Genomic DNA, 20,798 nt, shown 5'->3' on the forward strand with positions numbered 1-20,798 from the left:
ACCCACACCTCTAAGCCATTCCTCATATTAGGTTATACAGGAGCATACTGCAGCAGGGGTAAAATCAGAAAATATGAGTGATGCAAAAAAGGCATATTTGCAAAGTGGAGAGTGCTCTATAGCAAGAACAATTAGTGACAGCAGCTTCCCACACACTGAATTGAAAAGTACACCGTACAGGTATTCTTTTATTTTTTACATCGAGGAAAAAGGAAAAACTACATTCCAAACCAGAAAGATGCAAGTGGATTTGTCTCACTGGCAGATAGGAATCTTGTGCTGCTCCCTGTAGCAAATACACAGTCATGAAGTTAGGGAAGGGAAAAAAAATAAGATACCATATAAGCCCAGAAAAAGCAAGGAAGAGACACACCTGAGGGTAGTTGTGGATCATTTCACTTAAACCATGTGTTGGCCAACAAGGAGTAAAGAAAGCTGTGGGATATTTACATCCATTATGTATGTGGATATATAGACAGAGGAAGCTCTTTTGGCACAGTTCCTCTGAGTACTATTTTAGGGCTCCTGCTTGTTCTCAGATATGCGGTGCGTCATACACCATGTGAAGTCTCCTCTGGTGCAGGAAAGGATTTCCCATGGTGCAGACATGAGACCCCCACACTGGGGAAGGTTGGGGGTGAGGAGGGGAGTGCCTTGTTTATTTTTAGAACCTGACGAGCCAAAACATTAGCCTTCAGAATTGCTCTTCCTTGATAGTTCGGCTGAATGATCTCATGGACATTATTTTTATAAACGTGTGAGGAGAACACAGTGTTGCGGGGGTAGCATACAAGGATTTATGAGCATGAATCTGAGTTAGAGATGCAGATCATACCGAGCATCAGTATACCCTTTATACTGAACCACAGAGTCATCATTTCACCTCTACATGCAGCAAGCTTTACAGAAAACCCAGTTAAATTATCACTCATTGTTTGCCTTATCTGGAAGGCCCCCCCTCCCCCACTAAGGTCAGGGAACAGAAAGATTAAGTGCCTTGCCCAAGGACATACAACAAGTCCATCCTTGCTCTTTAACAGTGTTACTGGGACCATTACTATCTCTGTGTGCAAAAACCGCTGGACTGGCCTCAGAAGAAGAGGAAGTTTGTCAACAACACATTTTTCGACCGTTCACATTTAAATAAGTTGTTTTTCTATACATAACTCCATGATGTTAAGATCTGATCTCTCAAGACCTTCCAAGTATATAAGGCAAGTGCTACATGTTCTTCTGGAAGCCATGGCATCTCTCCGCTGTTGGTGGAAGAAGAAGGAAAGAGCGCGCAAGGATCTCCAAAGTCACTTATTCGCTCTTCCCCTAGCAACAGATTGTCTTTTCCACTAGCTCCTTCTATGTTTTATCTGGTCTTTGAAGACACCTCTGAAAAGTTACCATATAGCTTGGGAATATTACTTGAGAGGATTCTGGGTACCAGTTTCTCATGGCCTCAGCAGAGAGCCAGAAGATGAACTCTGGGTGCAAGAGAAACAATAGAGCAAGATGCAGACAGAGGTGATCTTGATCTGGCAAAACTGCTCCTTTAGCTTAACAAGAAAAAGCTCTGGAATTTGGAACTGCAGCTCCAGACTGAACAACGCAGTTTCCTTGTACTAATGGAGCCCATACTCCTCCCTGTTTGGAAGCTGATCCTCTGAAGCCTGCTGTTTAACAGGCATAGTTTGTTACTGTATCAAATACCTTGACATTCGTGCATTATAAGGAACCCAGATTCCATGGTGATGGATGCCTTAAAATGCTAATAAATAATGAATAATAATAATCCTAATCATACTCCAATGTAGAAGTTAAGGAAGTCTCTTCCTCAGTCTAAAATGAGACACAGAGAAGGTGCACTGGGAGACCCAGAGCAGTAAAAACAAACTAGCCAAATAACTAAGGTTATCCTACACACACTTAACTCATTTCACCTCTCATGGAACGTTGATGTGGACAGAGCATTAAATCTGTAAGGAGAGATATGAACCAAAGGTGCCCAGAGTTTTGGAGGTCATAGCTTGTGGCAGGGAAGCCGGCACAAAGACAGTAGTGGCAGAGATAAGTAAAGAGGGTTGTAAGGCTGGCATGAGTGGCAGAACAAATCACTTTGAGAATGATGACACAAGATCTAACATATAGACCGGAGCAGAGAGTTAGGCGGTACATGCAGGTAAGAATGAGAAGTTTCACCTTGATATGGTGGATGTTGAGGGAGAGGAGAAGACATGGCCTGATCAAGCAGTAAGGAAGACTGTTTTGATCACCGCATACACACAGAGAAATTAAATGAAAACATAAATACTCTTGCTGGAAGATTGCCACATAACACTGCTTTATTTCTTAGGCTTCAGAACAACATGAAGACAAAACAGGCTGCTCTCTAAGGTAGCTAAGCACAGCTCACCCCACCTTGCTACTTTCAGAGTGACTTGGATCACATGCTTGCTTTGCTACAGAGCCCTTTAGCCTGCAAACAAGACCAGGAAACTACCTCGGCTTGCCCCTTCACTTCTTCCCCCCACCCCGCGAGGGATAGCTTGCGATGCCAACATAGTCCTCAATACACCTCAAAGTTAGTTTCAATAACAGTATTTAAGGGGCTTGGAAGATGAAGTGGAAGATAGAGATTGTGAAAAATCGGTTGGTCAAACTGGCATTTTACTTTTGAAATGAAAATCCTGTTCCTTTCTAAATTCTCTGGTTTTGCCAGGGTCACTCCCTATTTCTTTCCTCTGCTTCACCCATCCTTTTACTAGCAAAATGGAAAAAGAAAGAGAGGAGGAAACGTAGGGGATATAAAAAAAATTTCCCCACTGGAAAGTTTAAAGAAAATTCAGAGAAAGCAAGATGTTTTACAAAATTGTCAAGGGAAAAAAATACCTTGCATTTTTCAACCAGCTCTACCAGGAGATAATGAGAGCATAGACAACACCGTAGCCATCAGCATAAATATCTTAGGATCACAGAAACGTAAGGCGGGAAGGGACTTCAAGTCTATCTCCTTACACTGAGGCAGGATTAAACATAAAATGGAAGGGGTACATTTTAAAAAAAAGAGTGGCAAGATTTGGACCCAGCTTGAATGTACGGGGAGTCATACAAACACCAGGTTACAAGCCTGAGTGATGGGAGAATTGCAGCGTTTCCAATGCAATGGACAAAGGCAGAAATGGAGAGGATTTAGGAGGAAAAAAAGTTTCATTTTTAGCTACTTTGAAGTCTAGCTGCTGGCAAGTGAGTCAGGAAGATGTGTCAGAGAGACTATTTATTAAGTTTGGGACTGAACAGCCTGGAAAGGTAGAGGTTTGTCATCAGCATAGAGGGTATTGTTAAAGCCATATGGTGTCTGCCAGAGTTAAGGTCTCAGACAGAAAGAAAGAGGAATCTAGGTGGGGTTCTTTTGGGGATGAGGCAGGTGCAAGGCAGAAGTAGGAGCCATAAAAGGAAGTGCTGAAAAAAGGTGGTCAGAAAGATAGGCACAGAACAAAGGGAAAGCATAACACAAAGGAAGATGTAGTGATATACAGTACTGTAAGCTGAAGAAAGGTCAGAGGGGGACAGTGGGGTAGAGAACTCAAAATCAAGCCAGGAAGAAGTCATTTATGGTGAGAGCGGTATCAGTGGAGAAGAGAAGGTGGAAACCATGTTGGAGTAGATGCTAGAGTGAGTTAGAGAAGGGGAAATAGGACAATAGTAAGAGTGTTTTTCTGGGGATGTGGGACTCTAGAGTAGGTTCAAGCATGAGAACAAGGAGCCAGAAGACAATGAGGAGCAAGTGGCAGTGAGGGGAGGATAGTAGTTTGGATGGACAAGAGGAGACTTAAGTATCAGGGAGTAGTCGTGTTAGTCTGTACCACAAGAACAACAAAGGGGTCCGGTGGCACCTTAAAGACTAACAGATTTATTTGAGCATAAGCTTTCATGGGTAAAAAGCCTCACTTCTTCATGCATCTGAAGAAGTGAAGTTTTTACCCACGAAAGCTTATGCTCAAATAAATCTGTTAGTCTTTAAGGTGCCACCGGACTCCTTTGTTGTTTAAGAGGAGACTTAGTGAGGGAATTCAGGGCTAATGACGGGGATGAAGGCAGAAAAGGAGGTGCTAGAGGAGGGAACATGCGCTGGAAGAGGATCATTCAAGATCTACTCAATCTTCTTCTCCAATGAGACAGCAAGATCCTGAGTTCTGTCTCTTTTTCAAGCTGACCAGTTCTAGTCTTAAATCTTTCTTCATATGGAAGCTGTTCCATATCCCTGATCATTTATGTTGCCTTCTCTGTATCTTTTCCAACTCTAATATATCTTTTTTCAAATGGGGCAACCAGAACTGCACACAGTATTCAAGATGTGGGCGTACCATGGATTTATGCAACGGCATGATGATATGTACTATCTTATTATCCATCGCTTTCCTAAAGGCTCCTAATATAAGAGGACAGTGATCAATTGTTCTCCAGGTCCACTGAAGATAGGACAAGAAATAAAGGGCTTAATCTGAAGCAAAGAAGATTTGTGTTAGATATTAGGGAAAGTTTTTTTAAGGACAAAAATAGTTTAGCCAAGCACTGAAATAGGCTTCCAGGGCCAGCTGTGGAAGAACAGGTTAGACAAACACCGGTCAGGGAAGCTCTAGGTATACTTGGTCCTGCCTTTGTGCAGGGGGCTGAACTATATGACTTCTAGAGGTCCTTTCCAGCCCTAAATTTCTATTATTCTCTTCCCTGATTGGATTAACATAAATGGTGGATTGAGAGAATGTGGTACAAATTATTATTAATTCAAGATTCTCTTTCCATCAAAATTCTGCAGTATTTGTTTAAAGTTAGCTGGTTTGGGGGACCATTCCTGCCAATGATACTGTTTTCTGGTATCTTTGTGTTAAGTGAACATAAACAGTGTTAACTCTTTCACCCAGTTAAGCCTTTCATTACTTAAATACACTATCACAGTTACGGAAAGGACTCCCAATTCTATTGCTAATGCCTAGGCCTCAGCAGCACAACAGAACCTACCCCCCCTCAAAACCTACCCTCAATTTTAACAATGAGATTATGTATCTAGATGCTTTTTGAAGCAAACAGATTAGTTGTTTCTTTCTAGTCCACTTCCAATGTTGGAAAAATACTAGAGCGAACAAAAACAAACAAAACAAGCAAACAGATTTTCCAAAGGATACTTAGTTTTTTGGTCCATTTTGGCAAGCGGCTGTCAAATAGTTGTGGAACACTCACACTCAAAACTCTGCACTGACCTGCAAAATATCAGAAGTCTTCTGTATCTGAGAGGTCTTTTCTGAATCTGAATTGATTGACAGATCCAGCATTGTAGGTCTGAACTCTGCCATGGCTTCAGTCTTTATAATGCATATTTATTTTTCTAATTTAGATCTAGGGGAAGGAGTGTAATGCAGAGGATAAAACTGGTACTTTCAGCTCTGGGGCTCAGTTTCCCATTTGTAAAATGGAGACAATACTTCATCTTTGCAGAGAATCCTGAGAGCTACAGTTCTCTCTCTCTACAGTTGAAAAATGTCATAATATTTTCATGATAAGGACAGATTCTGACACACACTGGCTTTCTGATTGCAGTTAGCACGTGTGGGAACCCAACAACATATGGCAAACACTCACTATGCTTGCAATACCCTTAAATACTGACCACATCACTTCCTGTTGAGACCATAACTTCAAACACACTGGAAAAAAACATACGCAAAAGGATTTAGTGGGGTTGAGGATTTTTACAACGTCTGCAAAGTTTATTATTCTTTGACATTTCATGGAACATTCTTCCCTCCCCTTTTAATTAAATTATTGTTTTTTCCAGCAGAAAACTTAATTAAAAAACCAAATTTCTAACTTAATGGAACCCTGTGCTACATAAACAATTATTCTCGGTTGACAACTGTTTTTCCCTTTGATATACTTGCTGACTGCAATGGATGAAGTAATGCTCTGAGTTCTACATTAGGTGCCATTCGTTGTTTACCCAGAATACAGTATTTGCATTAAATGCAAGGCTGAGTTCAATGCTTCTCGGTTTGTGTAAAGGTATTACAATCGGGCCTCTAGTTAGCCAGATGTATTCCAGTGGCTGTGCTTACCTAGTGAATAATTGTTACAGTCTTAATGAAAGTCTCCCAATAGGGCAAGAGAATTATATGGTGAAGGTATTTTCAAACAGAACACCAAGCGTCAGTTGTTCAAACCCTAGTCATTTTGAGTAATACCACCTTACTTTCTCAATGAACAGTCTTAATGAAGTTGATTAGACTCTTAATGGATGAACATACTGCTGTCACACTAACAGTGTGAAGAGTCTGGCCAATTCTTAGTAGACCTACAGCAATCCTGAGTTTGTTTTGCTGGTGAGTGCTCCTGTTTTTGATGGGGACACGGGCTGGAGGAGGGGTTGTGTGTTGTTACTTTTCCAGTCAACGGAGAGCTACAGGGCAACCTTTTCTAACGAATGTCTGAGACAGATTTCCTGTTTCTCTCCTTAAGGTTGTTCCAAGACAAGCAATATACTTGCTTGGAATTATTAGTAACCAAAAACACTCCAAGGGCTATGTAGCGGACAATAAGTTGGATAGGAGCTTGACATGCCAGAGCAATTTAGGGTGACACATACGGAAAACCAGCAATGATTAGGAAGGTAATAGCCCCTCTTTATATGCTGTGGTGAAAGCATGCCTGGAAGATTGCATTGTCTACCCTACATTACTAGGAAGTATTGATAAACCAGAGAGAAGCTCTCTTTTTTGGTGGGGAGGGAGGGACAATACATTACTGCTCTAGTGTAAACACCAAGGGTGGACAGATGTTAAATGAGACTATAACTACTGCAGGAGTAATGGAATCAAATGAATAATGTATCAAGAACATTCCCAACAGAGAGATTCATTACGTAGTGGAATAGTCTCCCTAAGAGAAGTGGCAAATGCCCTGGGTGCTTGAGAGTAGTTGGAGAGAAAACACTGGGATGTGTGCTGTGGGGGACAGCTCCGCTCTGACAGAGAGGTAGACTGGCTGACCTACAAAGCTATTTCCATCTTTAGCGTCTCCACATTCAAACCCAGGAGACACTGGCAAAAAAGTTTAAGTCTGCCGGTGACCATGGAGGCGGAGCAAACCAGGCTTTCTTTCGCTGCGTTTTTCGTGTGGAATATTTCAACGTTATGCCAAATTTCCGACCATCAGTTTGCCACTTGAATTCCAAACATGTTCCAGGCACACATTCGCCATTTGGGGAGTTCTCTCCCCACCTCCCTGTTCCCACCCTATCTGAAACACTGCAGTGACTAGCACAGGCTTCAGAGAGAAAGCAAAAAGTCAAGAAAGCCAAAGGCATAAAGAAAGGTCTGTGTCTCCTACTCCCTCCCTTTTTGAGTGTCTTTGGGGTGCAGAGTATTCTCTGTGAGGAGAATGCTGTTTCTCCCTCATCTGGACTGGGCTGTGAGGTCACCTGTCCCCAGGCAGATGAGATTGCCCCTTTCCTGCAATGCTTTGCATATTGTCCATGGAAACTATTGCAAGAGAGGAATGATGGCTCAGTGGTTAGGGCACTAGACTAGGACTCGGGTTCAATTCTTTGCTTCACCGCAGTCTTCCTGTGTGGCCTTGGGCAAGTCACGGTCACTTCGCCTCTCTGCTCCCCAACTGTTAAGTGAGAATACTAGGACTAACACCACCCTGCAAGGTAAGCCAATGTCTTAAGATTGTGACACAACCACATGCAATGGAGAGGACAGATAATGCACAGGATACTTGGAACACACAACTGGTATTATCATTGAGGAGCTGGGTCAAAGGATCAGCTGCTATGCACTGGGTTTCGCCCCTGTTTCTCTGAATTCTATTTTACTAGCTACGCTTAGCACTCAAAATGAGTTCTCCCTTGCTTGTCACCCTGTGGGACAGGCAGTTCCTCATCCTCGGTTGAATATATAGACATTCACATATTGAGAGACGTTGCCAACTTGTTTGACTTAAATTATACCCCACTAGCAAATCAAATTAGAGACGATTTGAGTAAATCTGCCTTCTAAAACAAAAGCGGATTTTCTCCAGGCTCAGCCATTTGTGGGATTAACGTGTCTAATGAGTTCCTATGTGCACAGTGTTTGTGTTTTCATGTATACTAGAGCTGGATGAATTTTATTTAAAAAAATTGCATATTTAGCCTTTTTTCCCCCTCTAATTCACAAATCAAGCATCTATCGAAGTCATAAGGATTCACCGATTGCTCGCTCATACCAGTAATGCACAGGTCTACATTGAGGGCAGCACGAAGCTTTTTCCCCCATGGCAGGTGATCCAGGAGGAATTTGTCCCTTGAGCTCCCCTGCACACAGTGTGAGCTTATTTGCGGCTACATCGGGAGTGCTACTGGCTAGTGCATGGGGGAAAGAGGAAGGGGCCATGGTCCTGGTCTCACCTCATTGTCATTCCTTCCCACCTCCTTGGATTGTCTTAGGAAGGGATTGCAATCATGCACCGCTGCTGTGCAGAGGCAAATGGAGAGCAATAGATCCCAGTACCCACCTCACTGCTGGGTGCCATCAGGCCAGGGATAATTCATGCAAAAAGTTATTGAAGCTCCAGGTTGTTCATATTGTCGACTGGTTTTTTGTGGCATGTGATTGATGACCCAAGTCATATCATGTTGTCTCTACTCTCGAATTGAATGACAAGTTTTTTTAAAAAAAAAACCGAGAACAATCAACAGCCAATAGCATGTAATGCACTTAGCATAGGAATTTTCGGAATAATAATTTGTGGTAAAATTTGTACACTTTCCAGAATTCCCAAACCTTTCCCCCCAATGCCCAGTATTTCAGCATTCATGCCACGCTCCCTGTCAGTTTCCAGGCCAGGGAAACGAATGATCCAACCAGCGGACCAAATTCGGTGATGAATCCTGGTCACATGTCACCTGAGGCACGCTGCACATACGCTAAGAAGTAGATCAAAGAAACTGGCCCCACAAATACCAGCAACCGAACACAGAGCTCTGATTAAAAAAAAATATTGCACACATTTTCACCAAATTGGTTGCCCAGCCCCAAAGGATACCATATAGCCATGGGACAGTACTAAGCTATGCTATTGTATCACACCTTTGGGTATAAGCCAATCTCCAGTTGCTGGGACCTGGGAGAAAGCTTTCACCAGAGTCAGGTTAGCCCACAGTTACCTACTGCAGGGTTTCCTCTGAAGCAAACAGGTACTGGCCACCATCTGAGACTAGACAGACTGCCAGTCTGATCCACTGATAATTCCTGTCTACTCAGCATTAAAGCCTCCATGCTCTCTTCTCCCACATTAGACATGCCTTGGGGGAAAACAAATTAATATACTAATCCTGGGCTCAGAGACCTTGCTAATGATCCACGACAGCAAAGGAATTAGCTATTGAATATGACTGATGTTATGAATAAGAAACCTCCAACAATGTATTAAGGGACCAACCCCATCTTTTGTCCTCAAATGCAGAAGACATTGCTCACCATGGAGATGGCTTAGTCCTCAGGCATGGGATGGCTGGATTTGAAGTGTCAATGGAGAAGATTTACACCTTTTGCATGCCATGGTGTGTGCTCCCTGCGCTACTTTCTGAAAGGACAAGCTATAAAACAGAGTCAGCGGCTACGGTCTTGCAGAGGGCTGTCTCAAGCAGAATCCCACACCACTGAAATTCTGTGTTGACCCTGGTGATGTGAATTGTTTAGTGTACAAGCCATTAACAGTGATTTGCTTTGAGGTCAAGGGAAGCTTTCTGTCAGTCTAGAAATGAAGGAAGCCTGGAGAAAAGGACAAAAAACACTAACTACAAAGCTATGTATTATAAGAGATTCTTAACAGAGTTATGATAAACTCAGCTGTTTCTCTCTGCTGGGATCCATGTAAACAGCTTCCTTAAATCCGGTCCATACTGTGTTCCCTTCCATAAGCCAAGAGCTCCAAGGAACACAAAAATCTCTAAAGGAAAATTCCACTAGTCAATGAGTTTCATGTCATTTACCATCAACCCATGACTTTCTCCTGGTGCCAAAAAGAAATCAGACAGCATCTGTTTTCCACACCCAGCGGAGTTTAGACAAAAGATGGCAGAAATGTCATGAACATGCTGCTGTGGCATCTGAAGTCAAGCCTGAAACCCACTCCTGGTTTGTCCTTTGTCAAAATGCTGCATTCTGGAGAAATCCCTAAATAGAACTGGACGGAACTCTTCCTCCCATCTACCATCACAGGATTTCCAGGCACTTGACACAGATCAGTGTTCAGTCTCTAGCACAACTCACCGACCTCACGGGAGCAAGGAGGGTGGAAGAGAAAGGCCTCCACTATCTAACTGGAAAAAGTGACACAGAGAGGCTAAGTGACTTGCCAAGGTCACACACTGGATCAGTGGCAGACTGACTTCCAGTCCTCTGCTGTAATAACTGGACCACATTTCCTGCATTGCCATCTTTTGGGCATTCATCAGCTAAGAGCTTCACCACTCAATGGTTTCAATGGAATCTCTCAGGAGTAGAGCACCAATTTTGTCTGAATTCACCAGGGAGGAACACCAGGCACAACAAGAGAAGCTAAAATTAGTTAGAACAATTCCATCTCACTCAAAGGTCCACACTTTACTTGCAATAGAAGATGTTCAGATCATTCACTGAGAATAAGCTACTCGGACTTTTGATCCCTAGTTTATTTATGTAGGCAATATTAATTCATCTCTATTCATGTACGGCACCCACCACTCTAATATATCTTAAGAGAAGTTTCTGGAAGTAGAGTTTATGAAGGATTTTGTATTGTCTTATCAAAACGCTGTGCTGACAGTCTCTGAACATGAGCTTCTGCCAGACTCTGAACATGAGCTTCTGCCAGAAGTTTCCAAATTCTGTGATGTTCTACTGTAGATTGGCAGTGCTATCGAAAAGCAGGTAGCATTTTGCAGAGGCAACAGAGCCAAGATGATTTTTTCCATCTTTCTAGCGAAAAGACCAGGCAAGGTCCCTCATGGCACATACAAAATTCAAATGGCTACATGCCTTCTCTTTTCATAAATTACTTTCCTATATTTTTGCAGCAAATATTGAGACACCTACTGAACATCTGTCAGAGCAATTTTTTTATTCCGCTACTGAATTCTAGGGTTTGGGTATTTTTGTTTGGTTTTAAAACTGCACACTGCTAGCAGGATTGCTAGTTAAAAATAAGATAGGGGGTGGATGTATTTTGGCATCCACTTTCTTCTCAGAATTCTATATTGCAATGCTGTCATCTCTTCAAATTCCATCACTTCCACTGATCCACTGACCAGATGACATTATTGAGCAGCACAGATCTGCACAGAGCAATTAGACAATGCAGAGACAAAATTAACACAAGAAGTTAATTATCAGGGACATCAAACCAGCACTGTGTACACAAATTCTCCTGTTTCTCTGACACTAGGCAGACATGCTTATAACTGTAACGATGCCTCCTGTTTCACCTACTGATCCACCTAAAGTCTCCAAGAACTAACTGATTTTAAGACTTAATTACACAGGGCCAAATCCTGTTGGGCTCCACTCTATCCTTTGCCTTAAATGGGAGTTTGCTTGAGAAAAGACTGAAGAAACTATTACCGACAGGGGGAAATGAAAGGAAGCAGCCCCTGCACTCATTCAATTGTACCCCGCCACTGTTTCACCTGTGCACCTTAATTGGATTCAAGTTCTCATTCTAACTTGCTATATCACCCTCGTGCCCCAGTTTCTCCACCTATAAAATGGGAATAGCATCACTCATCTGTGAGCTAAAATTAGCAAACACTTGCAACATTCTTGGAAAGTGTGTGTTAAAAGTGTTATGCGCAGAATCGCAATATTTCCCACAGTATGAAATTAACACGTTTCATGTTATCCTAGAATCCATTTGAAAACAATTTTCTCTTGCTGTTAATTGCATGAAAGACTTTGCTGTGCTTTCATCATAAACAACAGAACTGCAGACAGTTTCCTTGTTTGATACAGAGATACTAATTGCCCTGGCAGTCGATAATGCCATCTGCTTGATGGGAGCACGATCCAAAGCCCATTGAAGTCAGTGGAAAGACTTCCGTTGAACTGATTGGCTCTGGCTCAGCAGAACTGAGTGAATGTTAAGTAAAGACAATAATGCAGCGTATATGATACAAGGCGTTGATAATTAGGGTGTCTGGGGCTTTGGCATTGCATGGGCCACATTTTGAGAGAAATACCCAGAAGCCCTTGCATTAATGATCCCCTCTCATTCATGATCACACATCTCTAGAGTAACTATATCAATTCCGTACAGACAAAAAGTAAAGTATTCATGAATTTTAGCTTCTTTTGATGGCCATTTAGGAACTGGAGACAAAGAGCAAGAGCCAATACCAGGGGATCATCCCACTCTGCACAGCCTACCATCAAGTACTCCACAGACCACATTTTGAGCATCACTGGTCGACCCAACGGGTCTTTTTTAAGTTTATCATTTTTGACCCCATGAAAATCAATTAGCCTATGGCAAACCTGGTGCCTCTTGGTCAATAGCGAGGAAAGCAGCATTTGCTCATTTAAACTAGTGTAAATCCTGACTAGCCCCCAGGGTTCCAAATAGCCAGCACTAGAGTCGCTACTGACTTGATCACATTTACATCTGTCCATCTCCATTGACCTCTACGTAGTTCCTTTTGATTCAGGGCAGCGCAAAGTGAGACTGGAGTCAGCAGACCCATCGTGTTTACTGCCTAAAAGATTCCTTTGTCCAATACATCATACTTGGTCTGACATGTCCATTTCTGTGACCAACTCTCATCTTTCATGCTTCACTCAACTCTTTGCCTGGCCATGAGCCACAATAAGTATTTCACTGAACAAAACAAAAAGATGTAGAGAGATAATCTCCTCATATAAAACCTGATCCTGTTCCACTGCGGTCAATGAGAGTTTTGCCATTGACTTCGCCGGGAGAAGGAGCTGTTCTATAGGAATTTAAGGGTTTGATCCTGAGAGGTGCTGAACATCCACAGCCTTGATTGGGCATTGCAAATGGGATTTCAGTGGAGTTTCTCAGAATCAGGCCCTAAATGCTAGTGGATTGGTGCCGTTGAATCTATGCGTACAGGGGCAAGGAAGAGACTGTAACAGAAACACAGCATTCATTACTTAAACAATTACTTCCCACATGCCCCCCGCCCCCCAAAATGGGACTTGGGAGATGCCTCCTCTCTAAGAGATTCTTAACTTCCGACTTTTTGCCCATGTGAGAGATAGCAGCCAAGTAAAATCTGCACTTCAGAAGGGGGTGATTGCAAAAAAAATAAAATAAAAATACAATGTACAGGATTTTAACTCTGAAGAGGCAGACACGGCCTGTATATTGTAGCGGTCAGTAGTCTCTTCCTAGCTTTAGTTTTCAGTGCTTTTCTCTTCGGCGTTTCAGGGTCAATGAAGGAGCTGTCCAGTGCCTGTGCTACAAGCTAGCTCCACTTATCTTGAGATGGAGAAATTAGCATTTTATATATACACGCACACACACGCGCACACACACACGCTCTCTTTTCCCTGTGTTGTGTTCAGGGCTTTGGAGTGGAGCCTGGAGCAGCTCTGGAGCAGTGGAGCTGCAGGTTTTTGCCTGGAGCTGGAGCACAGCTCCAAAGCCCTGGCTGTGTTCTTACTTTTTATGCATGCTAGAAATATCCTGTATCCAATCACTGACAGTTTAGGAATAATTTAGCCACTAAATTGCATCTCAAAACATGCAATTTTTTTTTGTTCAAGAAGATTTAATCCGTTTTATGCAATTTTTCCCTGCCAGCTGATGAATGTAGAAATTAAAATGTCACAAGACTATGTACGCAACATGGCTTTCAATCTATTTTCTGGCAATTAATATCCCAGGGAGAAATCCTGTTGCTACTGTAGTTATTTAATGTAATAAAGCACTGCAATGAAGCAAGGTTGAAGAATTGATGGAGTTGTATTAGCATTAGGTAATTCTAATCTCTCTAATGAGGTCTGCTGACCCCTGGCCCATCGCTTCACTTCAAAGCGGATTCTTTAGCAGTTCTTTGTTTAGTTTCAGAAAGATAGCAGAAGTGGGAATCATGAGACAAAAATTAAGAGATGTGAGGTAATTAACTCACCCAATGCCAAGACCTCTCAGAAACACAGTTGAAGGCAAAAGTAGATGCAAAAATACAGAATATAAAAAATTAGCAGTCTCTCAAGTTAAGAATACAAAACCTACATTACTGCTATATTTGGTATTAATAGGACTCAGTATCAGAGCTGATTTTTCCTACTCCAAACACAGTTCTTTTCCACTAAGAACATTGGGCTCCCAATTCTGTTCTTGTTTACACGAGTGTAAACCAGGAGCGACTCCATTGAAGTCAATGGAATTACCCAGGGTAAATAAGATCAGAATCTGGTTCCTGGGCCAAAATGTTCAAGCGTGGGAGCCTAAATCGAGGCTTCTAAATCCATATTTTGGCTCCTATATAGAAGCTGCCCAGTTTTCAGACTACTCACAGTTCCCCGCAACTTCATTACAAGTTTCTGCACTCAGCATCTCTGAAAAGGAGCTCATTTCGGTATCTAAATGTGGATTTAGGAAGCCTAATTCTAGGCACACAGAGATGAAGATTTTGACCCATATATCGATTTTTAATATATTGTTTCAAGTCCACAGAAGATGTAAGCTAGCTTAATTGCACTAAAGTCAGTGGCGCTAGAATTTTGTCTGCCAACTGAAAATCTAGTCAGATGTGCAGAGATTTATTTTTTTTAAAAGCGGTGAAGAGTTTTCATACAGGATAAAATGACTGTGGTGTTCCTAGGACCTTATAGGTATTATAGGTTCACATAGGCTCTTTAGCTTAGCTCCCAGAGAAAGCACTTAAAGCCTACCCCAGGCTAATTCATTGTTCGGTGAAAAAGTAAAATCTGTGCAGTATAATAAAGCCATTGATCATTAGGCTTTAAAAAGATTGGCTTCTAAATATTTAGGAAGCAGTGTGTGTTCAGGGGAAAAGGTTTATTGGCACTGGGATATTAAACTGTCAACCATGAAATAGTAAAACTCATTAAAGCAGAGTTTCCTTTTAAATGTTAGAAATTAACTTTATTACTGTATCAGTAATGGCAAGCCTGAGTCTTAAATTGCCTGCCAGTTACTATTTGGGAATATTATTAAAACATATTAACCATATTTTAATTGGCTCCAAGAAAGAAAAAAAAAGTTCTCCCCGCCCTAGCATTTTTGTTGTTCATTTAAGAGCAACTGAACAGAAGAAGGGGGAAATGTTCCTATTCATATATTTATGGTGTTTATTGAATTTACTTTCCCCCTGTTTATGAAAGGATTCTCTTTCTTTAGCTATGTCAACATGTGAAAATATGCCTCTTTCCAGCCTGCCAACGGAGGGAATCTATATGGCAATAGTGACCTCTAGTGTTCAAAAAAGATATCAGAACGCAGGCATCATTCTATTCCACCTCACTACAGCAAAAATTTCATTTAGGCGAGATTCTTCTACCCTCCCTCCCCCTCGTTCCATAGCCACCATTATTACAGGAGTAAATTATATTTACAAAATGGGTTAAAAACACATCAAGAGGGGTGGATATTAATCTGCTTCTACTTATTTCATGACCTGATTTCTGAAGTCATGAATAGATCTTTGGATTCTGGACTTCTTAAATGCATAACATTGACCTCTATTGCTTCCCCAGCAAGAACTTATAGAAATACTATTCAGTACCTTCTGGGCAGACTCAGGTATCCCTCTTTATGTAGAGTGTTAACATTGCCCACCATTTCTCGTTTCAGTCTTTCACTGCCATCTCTTACTACTATTTATCTTAGGATTATTAAGCAGCGCAAAAGGTCGTATTCACCATCTGCATGTTCATTACTGCACCAAGGGTTAGAAGAATAGAGGCAACCCGTAGACAGCTCTCTGTTCCCCTTTCACTGTGACACAGCAGATCCTACCATGCCTCAGAATGATCACTGTCTGCAGTGACAAACAGCTGGCATCACCCTAGGGCCAAAACAAATAGAAGGGGGGGGTACTTTGAGAGACATTATGTTATGGGATTTCTCTCACCCGATGAAAAGGAAACAGAAGTCAGACTTAGAAGAGAAAGATCTACCCACGTTTGGGTGCTAGGGTAGCCATTCATCAAGTTTGGGTGATGGTGTTATTTAAAAACCACCGCACCTTTCAGGCTGCGGAGTCCTCTGCATTCCTCCTCCACCCCTATTCATGCTCTGGGAAGGTTTGAGGTCAGAACGCAATGTGGGATTCATCTCACTTTGGAAGTCGACCGGGTTTCACCCCTGGACCCCGCGCAGGAGCTGCTGGCCCAAAATTTATATCCGGGACGCAGGCAAAACGCTCGTGTCCTGCGGGCTAGCTCAGGGGAGACACGAATTCCAGTTCGGAAGGGGGGAGGACCTGTCAACACGCTGCAGGATCCGAGCCGCCAGCCTAGACCAACAGCGGCTCACTGCTGGCATCTCGGCCGGCGCTCGCCCAAGGAGCCAGCCGCGCACACAGGGCTTCGGGCAAGGAATGATCAGGATCCACTTCAGCCTGAAGCCCCGGGCAGGCAGGACTGTTGCAAGGACCCTCTCCATCGGCCTTGAACTTTGCATTTCAGCGAAAACAAACTCCTCAACTAGCCGGCGAGGACGCGGACTGAGCAAATCAGGAGCTTAGCTAACTTTCTTAGGAAGGTCGCGTCCAATACCCTAGACGGTAGCTTTCCTCCACCCTGGCAAAACCCCCCAGAAAGCCGCTCATTTGCGCTGGTCCCTGGCACGCCCGCTGCTACTTACAACTGGTTGCTGTTCGTCCCAGATGCCACACACTGAAGAGCAGCAAAGCCAAGCGAGGGGAGAGTTTGGGAGCAGACTCCATGGTCGGCACGGGGCGAGCGGGCGCCTGGCTCCCCCGTCTCAGATCGCCAGCCGGGCTCGTTTACTCCATCCAGACGCTCCCGCTAAGGCGGGGGCGAGGGAGCCACTCCTCCAGCAATCTTCTTAAAGGAGCAGGTCCAGGCACACGGCGAGCCGACCACGGAAATCCCCCTCCAGAGCTCAGACTCAGCGAGCCGGGCGCCGGGCAGCTCCTTATAGGCGACAGGAGCGGCGCGCTCCACCTCCCCGCAGCCTGGGAGGACCCTGCTTGCAATCTTCAGGCGTTGATGACAAGCATCAGAATCACCGTGTAAATCAGCTGCCTGGAGCAGATCTCTTTCCCCCCCCACCCTCCTGGGGACTGCTCCTGCTAGAGCAGCTTACAGCGACCCCGGCGAGGAACTGAAAAAAAATCAAAATCAAAATCAAAATCATCTCTCCTCCACCCCCGAGAAGGTGGAAATGGAAAAGGCACCTCTTGAATCATCCAGTGCATCTCCCCTGCGAAGCCCTATGTGCAGGGGAAAGGGGGTGGGTGGAAGGGGAAAGCTGAGGTTATGATGACTAATGGCGAGCTGCCCAAGAGTGCAAATAAAGCCGGACTCGTTTCTGGTGCAAAGACAAACACAAGGCTGGGGAGAGGGAGACGGGGACGTTGCTCCTTCTGCGTCTCTCTCTAGCCTAAGCTTCAGCCACAAGATCCGCTGAAGACTCTGTTATGTTTGCATCGCCTTGGTTTTGGGCTGCGCTTCCCAGACTCATTAGGGCACCCCGTGTAAACGGCCCCGGTTGGAAAGGGAGCGAGGGTCCTGGGTGGCCAGGCTGGGTCAGTTGGAGGCACGTGGCTAGGTGGGGCTGATTGAAACCGCTCCTTAGTATTAGCCTGTAATCCGGTTAGCAAGATTAGTGTTTACGGTAGCTGCTCGGAGCCTTCCCTAAAAGCAGGGGGAGACCTGAAGGGCCATGGAGATGCAAGGTGGACATCTCAGGTTGCTGGCTGGAAGTGCTACCCCCGGTCCCCACGGAGTTGGCTGCTTGATGGGTGTGTCCCCGCTGTTAGCAGCGCAAAGGGTTGCAATGATCGTGCCCGGGGGCCGGGGAGGGTGGAAATCGCCATTTTACAAGGTGTTTTCCCGGGGGTGTAAAACAGCGCACTCGGAGAATAGTTTGCATTAGCCTTATTGCGTCCGCTTAGCCCACCGCGTGGCCGAGAAGACGAAATCTAAGGTCCTTTCAAGAACACTGAGCGTCACGATTCTTGAGACTTCGCCTTGCTGCTGCCCCCTCCCGCATCGAGAGCGTGCGGGGTCAAATTGCGTGAGCGGTCCAACTTTAATCCTGGAGGACCCTTTCTTTGGAACATGAGGGGCTGTGGTTCCGGGCCCTCATAAGCATTCCTTATCACGAGAAGGGTTAGACCATTTGCCAGAGTGCCTATGAGTTACCAGTGGAGAGCTGGGTTCTAAATTGCTGGCAGGTTGAAAAACTCATAGGAAAGCAAGAAGCTGGGAGGAACTCATAGGAAACTCATAGGAAAGCAAGAAGCTGGGAGGAACTTTGCCTGCAGCTGGCATTAAAAAAGAACTACCAATAGCATTCAGCTGGAAAGGGACAGTCCACTCAAACATCACACATCTGCCTGAATATTTGTACCTATTCTTCTTACACGCCACACCTAAAATGGCTTTTCCTAATGTCTTTTAGGTATAATGTCGGATTGTCTGCACCGGGGTTGTCAATAGGCAGACCGTGGGCCAAATCCAGACTGCCAGATGCTCTTGAAGGGACCACAAAATCTTTTTGTTTACTTATTATCATTGTTGTTGTGCTCTGACAAATGTTATTCTGGAGTCTGGACCTTGACTATAGCTTGATCAAGCAATTTGGACTGTGATCAAAAATAATTGACTCCCCCTGGTCTCTACAGATATCAATTTGAGTAGAGACAGTTTCACTGGGTTCCCTGTGTGGGCCTAGATACTGCAAACGTTTAGCTGTAGGCTTACCTTTACTCAGGTGAAAAGAAAAGGAGGATTTGTGACACTTTAGAGACTAACAGATTTACTCAGGTGAGTAATCCCTTTGTGGAACGATCAGCAGGTAAATTTCCAGAATGCTGCCCGCCCCCTTGTGGAAGTACTCACCTGAGTAAAATCAAGTCTATGATTAAGTGTACGCATGATTTAAAAAATGGGTTCAGTTTCCCTGGTTGTTGCATGAGTTCTTAGTACATGAAGGGAGAGGAAACAAATTTAGAAAATGTGATTGTAACAGGACAGGGGGACTAAGGGTCAGGATCTGAAACAATTTTTTTTTTTTTTTTGGTTGACTGGATTTCAAATTTCCCAGTGTCCCTTCAAATTGCCTGGCACAACTGTACAATTTTTAACTGACTCGGTGAACTAATTAGCACTTTGTTTACAGGAAAGCAGCTGTAGAAGTGAACTGTTCAGTTTAATTAAGAGTTATTGGTAAACATGGGCCTGATTCTGCAATGGGGCTCACATGGGTGGTCGGGATGGCTGGAATTGACCTGATTTCAGGATCAGAAACTGATTTTCTGGAATGTTTTTGCATCAGTTTTCAGCCATATTTACAGTTTGCTGTTTTCCTATCAGACACATCTGTTCAGCAAGCAACTTTGGATCTTAACCAACAAACCTATGTGTTTAGATTTGCGACTGTTTGGGTACAGGAATACTCAGATTTGACTGAAGGGGAGAGCTACGCAGCTGTTCTTTGCAGACAATTATGTAAATAATGCCATGTTCTCAGGGTTTTTGCCAGCAAGATTTTTATGAGGAGCAGATTATTAATCATTATTAGAGTTATTCAGGTGAGAGAGGAATCCAGTTTGGAATTACAAGTCAGGACACCCCTGAATTTTGGGTAAATTCATATCTGGATCCAATCTTCACATACCAGGCCTGCATCTCTTTGGTCGGCATTCAGCAGAACAGTTTGGTTTGATAGCCTACAGAAAATGAATTCATGCTTTAAGAAGAGTAGAATGTAAACCCCTTCTTAAATGGTTTCCCACATTCTGGCCCATATGTTCTCTTCCATAGAATGAGTGAAAAGTTGCTCTTGTGGTTAAAACACTGGATTGGAAGTCAGGAGACCTGAGTTCAGTTGCTGGTTCCCTGTGTGACCTAGTGCCAGTCATTGAATCTCTTCAGGCTTCAGTTCCCCATCTGTTAAATGGGGCAACTATACTTCCCCTTTTTACAGGGATGTCATGAGGATGAATTCATTAATGCACACAACCTATTTAGATACTGTGTCCACTTAAGCTCCTGTCTAGAGGGGACCACTGGATGTAAATCATGCTTCAGTGAGGTGGGACCATACAGAATGAGACAACACCACCTTTCAGTCTAGCTATTTTTTCACACCATCCTCATCACCATGATATGTCAGTGCACATGATATTAAACACTTGTAGACAGACCCCCTCGTAGCATAAGTGATGTGGCCTGCCTGGTGCACAGAGGAGCCAAAACTGCTGATGGTCATAAATATTCATGGCGCTTGACAATATAAATAAAGATCCCCAAAAGAACTGATCATCTCTGCATCTATACTGTGCTTATTGATGCCTGTTTGAATTACAAAGGAGATGTGCCTGTAAAAGGTCCCGCTCATGCACATCAGACTGCAGGAACGGGGCCAATATTAAAATGGGAACAAAGAGGAGAGGATAACAGAGGAGAGGGTGATGGCCACTGGGGACAAAGCTGTCACAGGTGCCCGTTCTAGATGACAGAAATCACACTGGCAGAAGATCAGAATGACTGTTCTTGCTGCATACAGAGCTAAAGATATCACCCATCTCTTTGGCCTAGCTTAACCTCAATAAG

The 20,798-nt window shown here is 43.6% G+C and overlaps 1 protein-coding gene across 5 annotated transcripts in view; it reads right to left on the reverse strand.

Annotated features, from left to right (window-relative positions):
- Window positions 1-17,298, reverse strand: part of CNTNAP5 (contactin associated protein family member 5) — a 419,241-nt gene extending 401,943 nt beyond the window's left edge. For 2 of the 5 annotated variants that reach the window (XR_012154186.2, XM_073305028.2), the window contains exon 1: window positions 16,858-17,295. Coding sequence is in view for 4 of the 5 variants with exons in the window: in XM_073305028.2 (XP_073161129.1) it covers window positions 16,858-16,939 (82 nt within the window). In the remaining variant the exon portion in view is untranslated. Of the gene's footprint in view, window positions 1-16,857 lie in introns of all 5 variants that reach the window. The other 3 variants (XM_073305029.2, XM_073305027.2, XM_073305032.2) reach the window with 3 other exon arrangements.
- Window positions 17,299-20,798: the final 3,500 nt, after the last annotated feature.

The sequence above is a fragment of the Lepidochelys kempii genome, chromosome 11 (assembly GCF_965140285.1).
Source record: "Lepidochelys kempii isolate rLepKem1 chromosome 11, rLepKem1.hap1, whole genome shotgun sequence".
Taxonomy (NCBI): Eukaryota; Metazoa; Chordata; order Testudines; family Cheloniidae; genus Lepidochelys; species Lepidochelys kempii.